The sequence below is a fragment of the Strigops habroptila genome, chromosome 5 (genome assembly GCF_004027225.2).
Source record: "Strigops habroptila isolate Jane chromosome 5, bStrHab1.2.pri, whole genome shotgun sequence".
Classification (NCBI taxonomy): domain Eukaryota; kingdom Metazoa; phylum Chordata; class Aves; order Psittaciformes; family Psittacidae; genus Strigops; species Strigops habroptila.
In genome coordinates this window covers 30,231,282-30,245,053 of record NC_044281.2, presented here as the reverse complement: position 1 = coordinate 30,245,053, position 13,772 = coordinate 30,231,282, and the positions used below count along the sequence as shown (strand labels likewise).

General features: G+C 35.5%; 1 protein-coding gene across 2 annotated transcripts in view; it reads right to left on the bottom strand.

The window, feature by feature from the left end:
* NRG3 (neuregulin 3) overlaps window positions 1-13,772 on the bottom strand; it is a 425,943-nt gene that overhangs the window by 246,698 nt on the left and 165,473 nt on the right. For both annotated transcript variants that reach the window (XM_030487638.1, XM_030487639.1), the window contains exon 2: window positions 6,822-6,951. In XM_030487638.1, the coding sequence (XP_030343498.1) occupies window positions 6,822-6,951 (130 nt within the window). The remainder of the gene's footprint in view (window positions 1-6,821; window positions 6,952-13,772) is intronic.

Sequence of the window (13,772 nt, the reverse complement as noted above, 5' to 3'; positions counted from 1 at the left end):
TGTGCTGATTACAGACCATTTAGGACCAAACAGTAAAAATGATGTAAGACTGGGTAATACCAAAAAAGTTATGATACCTAGGTAACAAGTACAAGTCCTGTGGATATCTTGGGCTTTATACCACTTCATTTTGAGGTTTAGAAACCATTTTGCTTCATGGTTAGTATCTCAAAAGATTTAAAAGGATAAACCAGGTACATAACAGTAAGTCATGCAACCTCTTCCCGATATTTTTAGGGGCAGGAGCTTGAAAGAGAATGCAGAAGTGGTTTGGGTTTGGGGCATGGTTTTTGTTTGGGGTTTTTGTATGAAGAAAAAGAAATATCGAAAACTGGACAAGGAAAGCTTGAGGTTTATCAATAAAAAATGGAAAAGTAGTCAAATTGCAGATTTGTTATTAATAGTACATAAAGAAAGAAAGGATGTTATTTGTTGTTTACTAGTTCTGTCTGGAGTATATGAGTATAGGAGCATAGCTGAGCAGATTCTACCCTTGGGATGTGCAGCCTGCGTAACAGACTTCTTGCCCAGAATTTCTGCTTCCTGGCTTCCTATAGGCCTGAGTTTTGAAAAGTATCACAGTCACAATGCTTTAGGCAGACAGGTTATTCCATTTGAGCTAACAGAAACAACCACACTGCTGAAGGCAACCACGAGTTGTGAAACATGATGTAATAATAATGCAATGTGGTATCTATATTAAAATATAGTTGCTTAACAACAGCTTGGAGCTACCTAATGTGGTATTTCAAGTTCACCTCTGCTTTTCTAAAGAAAACATGAAAGTAAAAATGGAAGCATTTGCAGCTAATGACATGTGCAACTATGCAAATATAATCTAGATATGTGTTACAGCTATGCTCATAAGCCAATAATTTTCACAACGGGAGGTCTGTTGATTGCCCTTGACATGTAACGTGTCCTAGATTTTAAGCACAGCTTTCTTCCTTCTTTAAATTCTTGTAGCTGCATGTTATGTTGTCAGCTTAATGCAAGGGATTATTTTTATTGAAACTGACCTTGTAATATTGTGGCATCAATGAAATGTTTTATTATTAAATGCTATTCAATAGTTAATAACTTCCTGGGTTTGCTTTATTCACACGTTGGAAGCATTCTGGGAAAGTGTCACTGTAATTCAAGATTGGGGGGAACATACAAAATGGAGTAGCTGGTATTTTAAAACACCTAGACTGCAAAAGCCTAGATAACAAGGCACATAACTAAACCAGGGCAATTATATTCTTATCTTTTCAGATTTTTAACTTACAGTTAAGTGCACATTTCATATGCCATGCTCAGAGCTGTGCTATATTCCTATCTGGTTTTGACCCCTTTTTCCTTCTTTTACTGACAGCAAGAGAGATGCCTAGATTACAGGTACTACTATGCAAAAGACTCACAATAAAACCTGACAGTAGATAAACATTAATCCAAATTGGACTTTCATAAAAAGAGAATTAAATCCTTCTAGTCTCATGATGGATTTTAAACAAATCTGAGCAAGGTGGGTATAATTTTTTAATCGACTATGTATAAAAATAGAAAGTTTTATGCATAAAAATGAGCAAGATCAACAAGCTCAAAATTCAGCATAACAAGATGGATTTATCAAAACTAGATTGTTCTATGAAATCAGAAATCTCTGGGATAATAACCACAGCAGTGCTTTTTGGATGCATATGTACAACCTGCTGTAATTTGGTTAACTGTGAATGTTTTACTTGCTGTGCATTTCTGAGTCTATTGTTTCATTCTCTGTTGTTAGAAAATTTATTCAGGTTTTATACTGCTTACTTAGTGAAGGAGAGACCGAGGACAGGAACAAAGGACAAAAGTCTTGGAAGACAAGTGCAAGGACTGGGAGAATGAAGATCTTAGGCCCACTATAGGAGAGGATCAGGTTCAAGATCATCTCAGGAATCTGAATGTGCACAAGTCCATGGGACCTGATGAAATCCATCCGCGGGTCCTGAGGGAGCTGGTGGATGAAGTTGCTAAGCCACTATCCATTGTATTTGAAAATTGATGGCAGTCAGGTGAAGTTCCCGACGACTGGAAAAAGGGAAATATAATCCCCATCTTCAAGAAGGGGAAAGTGTTAGACCCAGAGAACTACAGACCAGTCAGTCTCATCTCTGTGCCTGGCAGGATCATGGAGCAGATTCTCCTGGAAAGCATGCTAGGGCACATGAAAAACAACGAGGTGGTTGGTGACAATCAACATGGCTTCACTAAGGGCAAATCATGCCTGGCCAATTTGGTGGCCTTCTTAGATGGATAGGGGCAGAGTAGTTAACATTGTCCACCTGGATTTGTGCAAAGTATTTGACACTGTCCCGCACAACACCTGGACAAGGACTTGGGGGTGTCAGTTGATGAGAAACTGAACATGAGCTGGCTTCAGTTTGCGCTCGCAGCCCAGAAAGCCAACCATATATCCTGGGCTGCATCAAAAGAAGTGTGACCAGCAGGTCAAGGAGGTGATCCTGCCCCTCTACTCCGCTCTTGTGAGACCCCGCTTGGAGTACTGTGTACAGTTCTGGTGTCCTCAACATAAGAAGGACATGGAGCTGTTGGAGCAAGTCCATAGGAGGGTCGCGAGGATGGTAAGGGGACTGGAGCACCTCCCATATGAAGACAGGCTGAGTAAATTGGGGCTGTTCAGCCTGAAGAAGAGAAGGCTGCATGGAGACCTCACAGCAGCCTTCCAGTGTCTGAAGGGTACCTACAAGGATGCTGGAGAGGGACTCTTCACTAGGGACTGTAGCAACAGGACAAGAGGGAATGGGTATAAAGAGGGGAAGTTCAGGTTAGATATAAAGAAGAAGTTCTTTACTGTGAGGGTGGTGAGGCACTGGAACAGGTCACCTGAAGAAGTGGTAAATGCTCCATCCCTGGCAGTGTTCAAAGGCCAGGTTGGATGGAGTCTTGGGTAACATTGTCTGGTGTGAGGTGTCCCTGCCCATGGCAGGGGGTTGGAACTAGGTGACCTTAAGGTCCTTTCCAACCCTAACTATTCTATGAGTATCTCATCCAACATACTCAAATCTATAGAGTACACTGGAGTTCACTGCCAACACCAAGATTTCCAGTGCATACACAATAGTCTTAATGGCTTCTTTCAGAAAAGAAATTTACAGTGCAATCCTTTTTTCTCCTCAAAAATTTTAGCCACTCATTCATCCACTGTTCTCCAGTCCTAAGTGGGTAATCAGAAGAAAATGAAGGGTCTAAGAAGGAAAACACACAAAAACCAAAAAACAAACAAACAAAAAATTCATGCCAAAAAAACCCGAAAGAAAACAAAAACTCCAACGAACCCCCAAAACACAGAGTCACTTGAGATAGGGTCTTTGAAATAAAATTGTACAGATAAAAACTGAACATCTTCTTTTAAAGCTTGCATTACATAATACCCCATTAAACGCTGATGTATCAGTGTTGACAGTGTGCTTCACTTGTTTTGTGTAAATAACAAATAAAAGCAGCCTCACCATTCAACTTAAATTCTCAAGAAGGCAACAGGGAAAAAAAAAATCAGCATATGGAGAGGCTAAATATGAAGTTTCCCTACAGTTGACCTACCCTATCCTTAAAGCAAGCTCGTGTTAAATCATTCACAACATAAATACTTAAGTCACACCTTTAAAATAGCACAAAGAACAGTCAGTTTATCTTGTTACCTAACTACGTGGGAGAACTCTGCCAGTTTACATACCCAGGCAAGTTTTCACCAAGACAGAGTAAAATGTAAAAGTTCAAATGAAAATGGGATTATAGAATTTGAAACTATAACCATTCCTGTATTTCTTTTCCCCAGTTGCTAACAAAGCTAAATAAATAAATAAATAAATAAATTCCCATGACTTCAGGACACCTCCTCTGTAGGTGGATAAGAACAGAAGGTGCACAAGCAGGGCTACTTCAGACATCCTCATTTTCTGTATTCGCAGTGGTCTCCTGCAACATGGCCTCCCTGTAAGCCCTTTACCAATGGTGCACATTCATCCCACTCTCCATGATTACAGGTTTCTACTAGGTAAGGCATGTATCTCACGAAAGAGGAAAAAGTTATAGAGCCAGTGTTCCACAACATCCAGCTGCCAATGTCATTACTAACTGCTGGAGTTATCTCCTCCTATTGTTGAATATGATGAATTTTGTCAACTCTGAAAGGTGTCTGAACTGCCAGTTGAAACTGTTTACATGGACAGTATGGTTCATGAAGATACAGAAGAGGTCCACAATGTAACTCAAGTATTTATTAATTGCTATCAAATCTTCCCCCTTTTTTTTTTGTTTTGTTTGTTGGTTGTCTGGTTGTTTTTTGTTTGTTTTGGGTTTTTTTTTTGCAGGAAGGGAGGATTGCTCTGTTTGGGTTGGTAACAACTGCACAACTGCCTCAACATATCATCTACTAACACTCCTTAAGCCTGACAAAGTGGGATGAAAGTTTTTTGCTACATCAAGGTCTTCTATCTGCAGCTGTTTCAGATGGCAAATTCCCATTTCAGCAAATTGGTGCTCTGTTCCCAGAACAGATTCAAAATCCAACTCCCAGTGAGAATATACAATGCATCTTGATTCTAAGAACAAAGTATCATTTCACTCTCTAAGTCTTCATAATTCTGTATTCAAATGATTCTTTTAATTGCAATGGGAATTCCATAACCCTTTCATTCTCAAGGCAAGTTACTTTTTTTCTTTTTCCTAGTTAGAGGACAAATACAGTACAGCAATATCGTATTTTTCTGTATGTGTATATTCTAGCTGCTATTTCAGAGCATGGTTCTAGGCTACAGATAGGTAGAAATACACCTGCATCTGACTCACTACAGCACTGGCCCTGACAAAGAGACATACAGTCTGTTACCAAGGTAGAGATAAGGAATTTGAAGGTCAAATTAAAATGTTTCTCTTTGTTCATGACATACGCATCAGTATCATAAAAGCAATTCTGAACAAGCTGCTGCTTGCTGTGTTGAAGGTCCTTACAGAATTAAAGAAAGCATTATAACTAGTTTAATCGCCTTTTAAATTTTAATGTCTTCTCTTGCTATATGAATTCTTATTGCCTTATACATGTCTTTTCGTGTTGCGCTCTTCAAAGTACCACTGAAATAAGCATATGTTTAATTCCCAGAGAATGTGTCAAAGCCTGAAACTTGTACAAGCAATGCAAATCTCTTACTCATGGGAGCTAACATATTCACAAATGATACCTGTATTTCCCTGTGGAAGAATAACACAAGAGAAGGCTATGAAAAAATTTCACTGTGCTGGAAACAATGAAAACTCAACACTCTGGTTTGTTTAGTTAAGGGGAAAAGCTTCTGACCATTAGCCAGACTGCAGCACTAGAATCACAGCAAATAAGAATTTGACAAAGGCAGACAACAGGAAAGATCTTGACAGCCAAACAAAACCAAACAACCAACCAAAGACAGCTCTCTCATGAGATATACTCCTGCAGATATTTAAAAAATTAATCTATACACAGTTTACTAAAGTGGTGTGTTCAAATAAATTAGCTATTAAATTCATGAGTGTGTAAAAATTACCATATACATCAATTGCTCCCTGCTATTAGTTTGTATCAGTTTTGTCCAGTTTGAACATTCTGATAATGAAAAATGCTTAAATGAGTGATATAATTCCTTTGTTAAAAGCTCATGAGACTTCTATATGAAGTCATGAGACACCTATAAAGTCTTATGATGGAAGTTGAAAAAGTCATCATTTTTCTATGACTAATGACTCACAATATTTAGTTTAATAAACTTGTCATAAGAAAACATAAAATAAAGAGGAGAAACAAATGGTCATGGAAGTATCACCATTCTGAATGAGAAAAAATTACCAGCAAAGCCTTAAAAATAAAAATCTCAGGAATATTCTGTTGATGATAAGCAGACTTTCATCAATCTTTAAATCCATAAATTTCTACTTTTAAACCAAGCAAATAAGATTTTGTGACTTTTTTTCTACTTTCAGTGGGATTTAGCAGCTTAAGCCCCAAATAATTCAGGAAAGCTTATGAGTGTCTTAGATGCTTTTTATTATTTATATTAGAGATACCTACATATTTAGATGCTCAGTTTAGAATTTGGGCATATAAGCATCTTAGATACATCTTCTATATACCACATACATTATCCTGTCAGTAAATTAAAACATCACAAGTACAGGTTTTCATTTTGGACCATTTCTATTTAAGACTGTTTGAATAAGTCAGACTTTTTTTCATTCTCATCCTTAGGAAGATGTTACAGTATTCCTTCTGCATATCACTCCCTTCTACTGGCCACTACATCTAGTATAATTATATCTAGTGATATAGTTTTCTGATATTTTAAATTCATTCAAGATGGTCACAGACATTAATGGAAGTTCACGAGCATAACTGTTCTGCACCTATGTAGCAGGCTCAGGTAACTATTACAGTCTTCTTTATCTTTCACTAATTAAAACTTAGGAAACCCTAATTCTTAAAATTACTAACTGAACAACAATTCCTCTCTTAATGAAAGGTGCATACAGCTATTGTTAAAGCTCCACCCAAAATAAAGGGACACTTCTGGTATGTAGAGGAACATAAGATTTTAAAATGTATAAACCAAAACATTAATCGTTACTTGTTTATATTATTAGAAAACAGAATATTGAAGATTTTTCTTACCTATAAAAGTAATCAAAATCTGGCTTTTTGCATTCTTGGAAGCAAATCCCATTGCTTTGTAACATTCTAAGTCTGAACTTTCAATGCTGTCTCACTTGGACAGAAGACTTGTTTTGCAACTTCTTTGCAAAGGACTTACCGGCAGTGTTTATGTGATCCTGTTAGGGTTTCAATCACAAAGCATTCCCCTTCATTAAGACAATATGCCAGATCCTTGTCTTTGCATGGCTTAAAGTGCTCAGATCGCTCAGTGGAATACGTTGTAGTATCTATGGAGAGAACAGAAAAATAGAAATGCTGTAAGAATAAATCTTGGACGTTCTTTAAGTATATGTTAAATAAATTTGACCAAATTGGTCTCGGTAACAACAACTGATCAAGACAGACTAATTAAAAGAAAGCAAAAGCACAGCGCAAGCGAACTTCAGTATGACTGCATATCATATGCAATCGAGTTCTTATAAAGATTCACAAAGTGAATCTTATATTTGGAAATATTCTAGACTGCAGCTAAGTTGAGCATAATTTCAACTACTTCCAATTTCCAAAGTATGCCTTCCAAAACGTAAGCACGCCTATTGTATTCTTTTACCAGAACAATATTTTCATATTAATACACTGAAATATGGTTTTACATAAAATACCCTTTTTTCATGAAAAAATGAGCAAAAGTAGTTAATATAGTAACAATCTAAAAAAAACCAAAAAACGAAAAACACCCTGAGCCATAAACTCTACAACAATGAAAGAAAAAATAAAGTAAAAACCCTAAGAACAATACTAATTTGATCTACTAGACACAAAAATTGGCCCAGAACTTAAACACAAGCAATGCACCCCAGATTGTGTCATTTCAGGTATACCATCTGAACACACCTGCAACACAGTTCAAAGAGCTGATTACAGTTTGGACTGTTGGCTGTAACTCTGGAATATGTATTTAGATACCAAGATTTAGGATAGGCTGACAGTATGTCAGGGTGAGCTATCATTCCTGGCTTCTAATATATATCTTTAATCTTTCCAATTCGGTTGGACTAACTCACAATATAGTGAAAATTTCAGAGAAAGATCTTTGACAGAAAGATATTTTAATTTTATTCACTAAGACAAGAATTTTTCTAATGAAGTGTGATTTTCAAAGCAGACAACAATTTCTACACAGCCATGGTTCAATCTTCATACACAATCTTAATTCTCAAAGTTTAAATTCTTACTCATTCTGCAGGGACAAGGGCCAGGATCTAATATACTAATATATATTAAAATTGTAAGACAACATTTCATTATATATCATACAGACTACCACAAATTACTCTGTTGCCTGCTCGCAAACGAATGAAGCTGTGCTTGATGCACATGGAACTTTGCAAACTCAAAATTATATAAACACATTAGCTCGCTTTTTGCTCCTAACTCGATACAAAGTAAACATCCGCCAAAGTACTACTCAGGTTGAAACCCAAAACACTGCAACACAAGACACCTTTAAATACAGTTCTGTGAGAAAATTCAGATAATTCCAAAAATCTTTCAAAGTAACTTTTATCATTCTTTGTGTATTTTAAATAAAATTGTTACCCACACTAAGTGAAAGAAGATTAATAAAATAAATCTGAAAAGAATAAGAAAATCCACACCCTAATCTTTGTATACAATACTTTTTTGTTCCCCACAGAAGAAATATTGTAGTTCAAAGTTTTCAGTGGAGAGAAAAAAAATCCTGGTAATAAACTCCAGTAAGTCTCCCTTAAAATGTTTTTGCAGATTCATAATGAAAGGCCTTGCCATTTTCACTGATAGCAGCACTTAAAAAAAAAAAAAAAAAAGGTAGAGGCTATATAAAAACTACTAGTTTTTTAATGATTGCAAGCAAAAGTAAAATGTATCAAATTGAATTCTGGAAACAATACAAGATGTTTGTAAATGCAAACAATGACTTGACATTTCAAGAATGATCAGATTTTACGTAACAGAAGTATCTTTAGGTAGAAAAAAGGCAGCCCAGTTACCTTTTAGATCAATTTTACACAGGAGCATTTAAATGGCCATTTAGAATTTGACTAGGAAAAAAAAAACAACCCGTAAACAACAGTAATTACATATGTTTCTATCCCCTTTAAATATGAAAAACTGAAGATAACGTTATATAAAAGCATTTGTGATAATTACACAAGGTAACTAAAACTGTTTGATGAGTAGCAGCTCAACTTGAGATGACTTTAGAGAACAGAACACTTGTATTTGTCAGCCTGCTCTGAAGAAACAATCTGTGCAAATACCTTTATGAAGGTAGTTGCATTACATAGACCAAAGTAATGTGAGATATCCCCAAAGGGGAAGAGCAAAACCAAGGAGACACAGTATCAAAAAGCTTGTCTTTGAGGTAATGACATACTAAATTCTCACAGTGTTTGAAGTGCATGATACTCCTCTTCTGACATAATTAACTCAAAAATACCTTCTCAAGGTCAGCATTTTAAAGTTTTAGATTAAATAAATTTTTCAGAGGTTTTGTTCTGTTTTATCTTAATCACTTTTCTCTTCAATATTATTCAAGATTCAATCAAGTCCACGGCAGAAACTTTTCCCAATTCAGCAGTGTCAGAACAGACATGACAATTTATACTGGCAAAAGTGCCACTGAAGATACAGCTACAGCGTAGCTTAATTTGAGCACTAATGGAAATTAAACGAGTGATGGAATTTCTCTCCTGATATACGTTGTTAACAAACTATGGTCAGCCATTGCAGGAAGCCAGCTTTCCAAATGAAGCACAACAGTTGTAGGTAAAAATGCTGACAGCTTCTTATGACAGCCGTGGAAAGCGCACACTATGTTGAAAAGTACACAGTAATTTGTAATTTTTTTTTTCTTTTTTAAACAAATACTGTCTCATTAAAAGTCAGTTTTCAATTATAGCATTCCTGTCTTGGAAGTATTTGTGTTGATGCACATGGAAACCTCTGTCTATACACAGCTGACCTCTGGTCTGCAAAGATCAGACGCCTTAGCTACAAAGGTCATTCACTAACATTCAAAATCTCAAAAGCTCTGTTACTAATTGTTACCTCAGATATCCCTAAAGCTGTTTGGTATTTTCTGCTGGATATACTCACATAGAGAATATGTGAGTTTTCGGAAAGGTTACAATCCTGCTGTTATTTCATGTTGTACTCATGATGAAACAAACTCTGTTACAGTTTCACCAAATACTGGGGGAGGAGAAAAAAAACCAAAAACAAACCAAACAAAAAAAAAAAAAAAACAAAAAACAAACAAAAAGAAAAAAAAAACAACCAAACCCAAAAAAACCAAACCACACCAACAAAAACATAACAAAACAAAACAAACCACAAAACAAACAAACAACAAAATCACACCAAACAACTAAAACCTTGTTCTAAGCAGAACTATAGAAAGAACAAAACAACAGAAAACACTTTAGACACTACATAATTTTCTTGATTCTTTTTCTAACAAATAATAAATCCTTCTGTCTTATTTTCACCCCTGCGCCTCCCCCCCTTCTGATTTTTGGTGGTTGTTTTGGTGGGGTTTTTTTGACTCCTAATCAAATACTGAATTGACTTTGATTTTTGAGCAACCTGGTCTACTGGAAGGTGTCCCTGCCCATGGCAAGGGAGTTGGAACTCTATGATCTCTAAGGTCCCTTCCAACCCAAACCATTCTATGGTTCTATGACTTTTTTTGTGAAATCATCTTTTATAGCTTCACAAACGTGCTAAGTACCCATCACTCTATTGTGAAGTTTGATTTTATTTTTTTTAAAATAACTGATATAATCTAGGCATTCACAAAATAGTACAGCCCCTTAATTTATTTCTAGTCTTTCAGCATAGGTAACAGATCCAAACATTTATGGGAAACTTATGTTAAGCATTCAGATGTCCTTGACTTCAGTCCATAAATAGCAATAATCCATATTCCCATTAAGTCTTCTTTTTGCATTTTTTTTTTTGGTTTTTTTTTTTTTTTGTTTTTGTTTTTTTTTTTTTTACTGCAAAGTGTGAGGGTGTTTCATGCAAAAGCAGCAGGGGCTATTGATTCCTGGTGGAATCTTTCCAACTAAATAGTAACAAAGAATTTCTAGGTACTTTTGCTCTATTTTTCTTGCCTCACTTTATCGGCAAAGCTTTATGCATGATTCCCACACTCCTAAAATGGATATGCCATTGCCAAGTCTGATATTACTGTTTAATCAAATAAACAGGAATTCAGTTCACATTTCGAAGGTTTCAAGATTTTGTATTTAGAAGCATGGACTTGGTAAAAGAAAAAAAAGACTGCCATTGTTTGGGAATATTGAAAAAAAAAAATCAGTAGGAAGTTTTCAGTTATTATTTTATTTTGTTAGGGTCTAAAGCCTGATCTAGAGAACAGTTAGTGACTTTGTATTCTTGTCTCATTACTCCATTTCATCATGTTTATATCAGCACAGGATGGCTCATTATAGCTAATTTGTTGAATGATCTTCAAGGCATGATAAGGATACTATAAATACTATTTCTTACTTCAAGGCTACCAGATTCATTGCTTCCAGTACTATGCTCTGATATTAATAAACCTGTAATTGCAAAGGACAAATGCAGGGAGAGAGATAATGGAAGATTTAAAATATCCTGAGAAACATCGACATTTGTGGCAGCTGTTTCTTCACAGACTACAGCAGCAACAGCCATTCCCACCCACTACATCCGTCTCACAGCATTCTGGCTTTAGAAACCTCAAATAAAATGATACTCGTAACCCATGTTCTTCATTGGAAACATTTTTGCACAGATAAGCAGCCTTAGCTTCTATAGAGAGAGCAAAACAATAAATAAGAGAACAAGAGACAAAAAGACCCTGCGTAACTTTTTTGAAGTCACTAGTGAAGGGGCATCCAAATTTTGTAGCTACGTAGTAACATACACTGATTAACATACCTAAGGCAACTACATAGTGCATTACATCAAGGAGGAATATTTAAGACATCACATTTGGTTTAGTACCGGAGCTTACACACTGAAAGACTTTTGAGAAGTATTGGATATTTTGACTACCATTGGGTATTACCAGCTTTATAGACTGTTTCAACATGCAAATTAGCCTTTCCTGTATCTTGTTATTCATTTAAAACTGATAATTTTTAAAATTATCAAAACCATTGATTTACTGGGACACCAAAAAAGTCAAATGCTTACTTTAAATCACTGATCCCATTTTTAAATGCACCACAAAAAAAGCCAATTACAAAAAACTGGACTTCCTCCAACATTGCAACTCCAGTTACCAAAAAACCCCAAACATTTCTTACAGTAGAATGTAATATCACTACTGCATTCTATAAAGAAGGTAACATAAAAGGTCATTTAATAGCATATAGAGAATTAAATCTGATGTTCAGTCATATCAATGGCAAAACATTTACAATGACTCCGTATAACCAGGGTTCCCTGCAGTTCTTATAGGATCATGTACTGCTTCTCTCCTGGTATTTTAGAATGATGTGGTAGCCCTACTAGAAAGGGTCTTGCAAAAAATGCAAATTACACACAGAATAGTTTATGTATTACTTTGTTTACTCACAATACCCTGAATCTTAAAAAACATATAACCTAAAATTTTTATTCCTGTGCTTTTAGAAGTAAATGAAAGGTGGGTAGAAGGAGAAGAAAACAAGTCCTAATAAGATAGCCATTAAGGGAGAAGGAGTGGAAAACTTGAATATTACTTGCAAGTGTTTATTATGATTTAGCCTTAGCTGATGGTAACTCTTAAGTCATAAATATTTGTAAAGTAAGCAGTCAAGGCATACTCACCTTAAATGCAAAGCAGAGATCTTCCTTTGTCAGTACTAACTGAACACTAGTTGGCATTAGCCATGAGAGACTGCTGGGATAATTGAATTAAAAAATTCTAGTAATAAATAATGAACAAAAACTTAAAGATATCTAGAAATTAAAACATTATTTTAAAAAATAGTAACAGGGTAGTTGTTCTAAACTTACTTGAACTGTTTGCATGCATTTATCTATGATTAAACCCAAAAACCTTACTGAAAATATGAAATATTTTATTGCATTTATAGAGACAGTTTTGAAATAACTAGCAATCAAGTTCTGAATGTTGATTATTCAAGCAGCTACCCCTTAGCCATTCTGTGTCACCCAAAATTTTATTTAATCCAATAACACTTTAAAGGCTTTGATTGCATTGTGATATAAAGCAAAACTGCTACAGATATGGGAATACATGAAGCTTTTCTATTATCCTTCAGATTTAAATGAACAAATCAGTATAGTTCAGCAACAAAATGCTAAAGCAGCAGAGATATCAAAACATTGTCATTCATACTGGTTGGATTCCCAGCCAGATTGTGGGGGTAGATGAAATAGTTATCAGTGAGAGACAGTCAGAATGTTTTTCCTTTGTATTTACTTCGGAGGGTTATGTAAGAAAGCTATTGTGATATTAACTCTACAAGTACATTCCTATGAAATATTTCTTTGTGGGTACAACCAACCACATCCTTGGACAGACTGCTTTTCTCCCTGTATCACCAGAAGACAGCATCACATCGACAACTGCATAGAAACAACAGCTCAAGCTCCAGAAACATACAATAAATGAGACAGTCATCTCTCCAAAAATCAGCACACATTCCCTTGTCAGTGAGTGCCAAAATTAAATCTTTAAGTATTACCCTTTTCCAGAAGCAAATGTTGTTCACATTTCCCAGATGCCTTTATCAGTTTGAAATCAGAGTATAAAAGTACCAATCCATGTCTTGAAAAATATATTAAAAGATTTTCAAGCTACTAGTGCATTACTAGCAAAATATCATGTGCTATTAGACAACTACTTGCATGTTGCAAAACTCTTTAATATTAAAGTATGTCTTTGCTTTCACGACTTAAAAAAACCAAACCAAGCAACCATTATTTCTAAAAACAGTGTACAAAAAGAAGTTTACCTAATGATATCTTGCAACTGAAACTCAAAGGCAGAAAAGCCAATAAAGCTAGCATCGCTTCAGAATGTATTATCATGTTAGAACTTAAATACTGAATCCTGAATACCAAT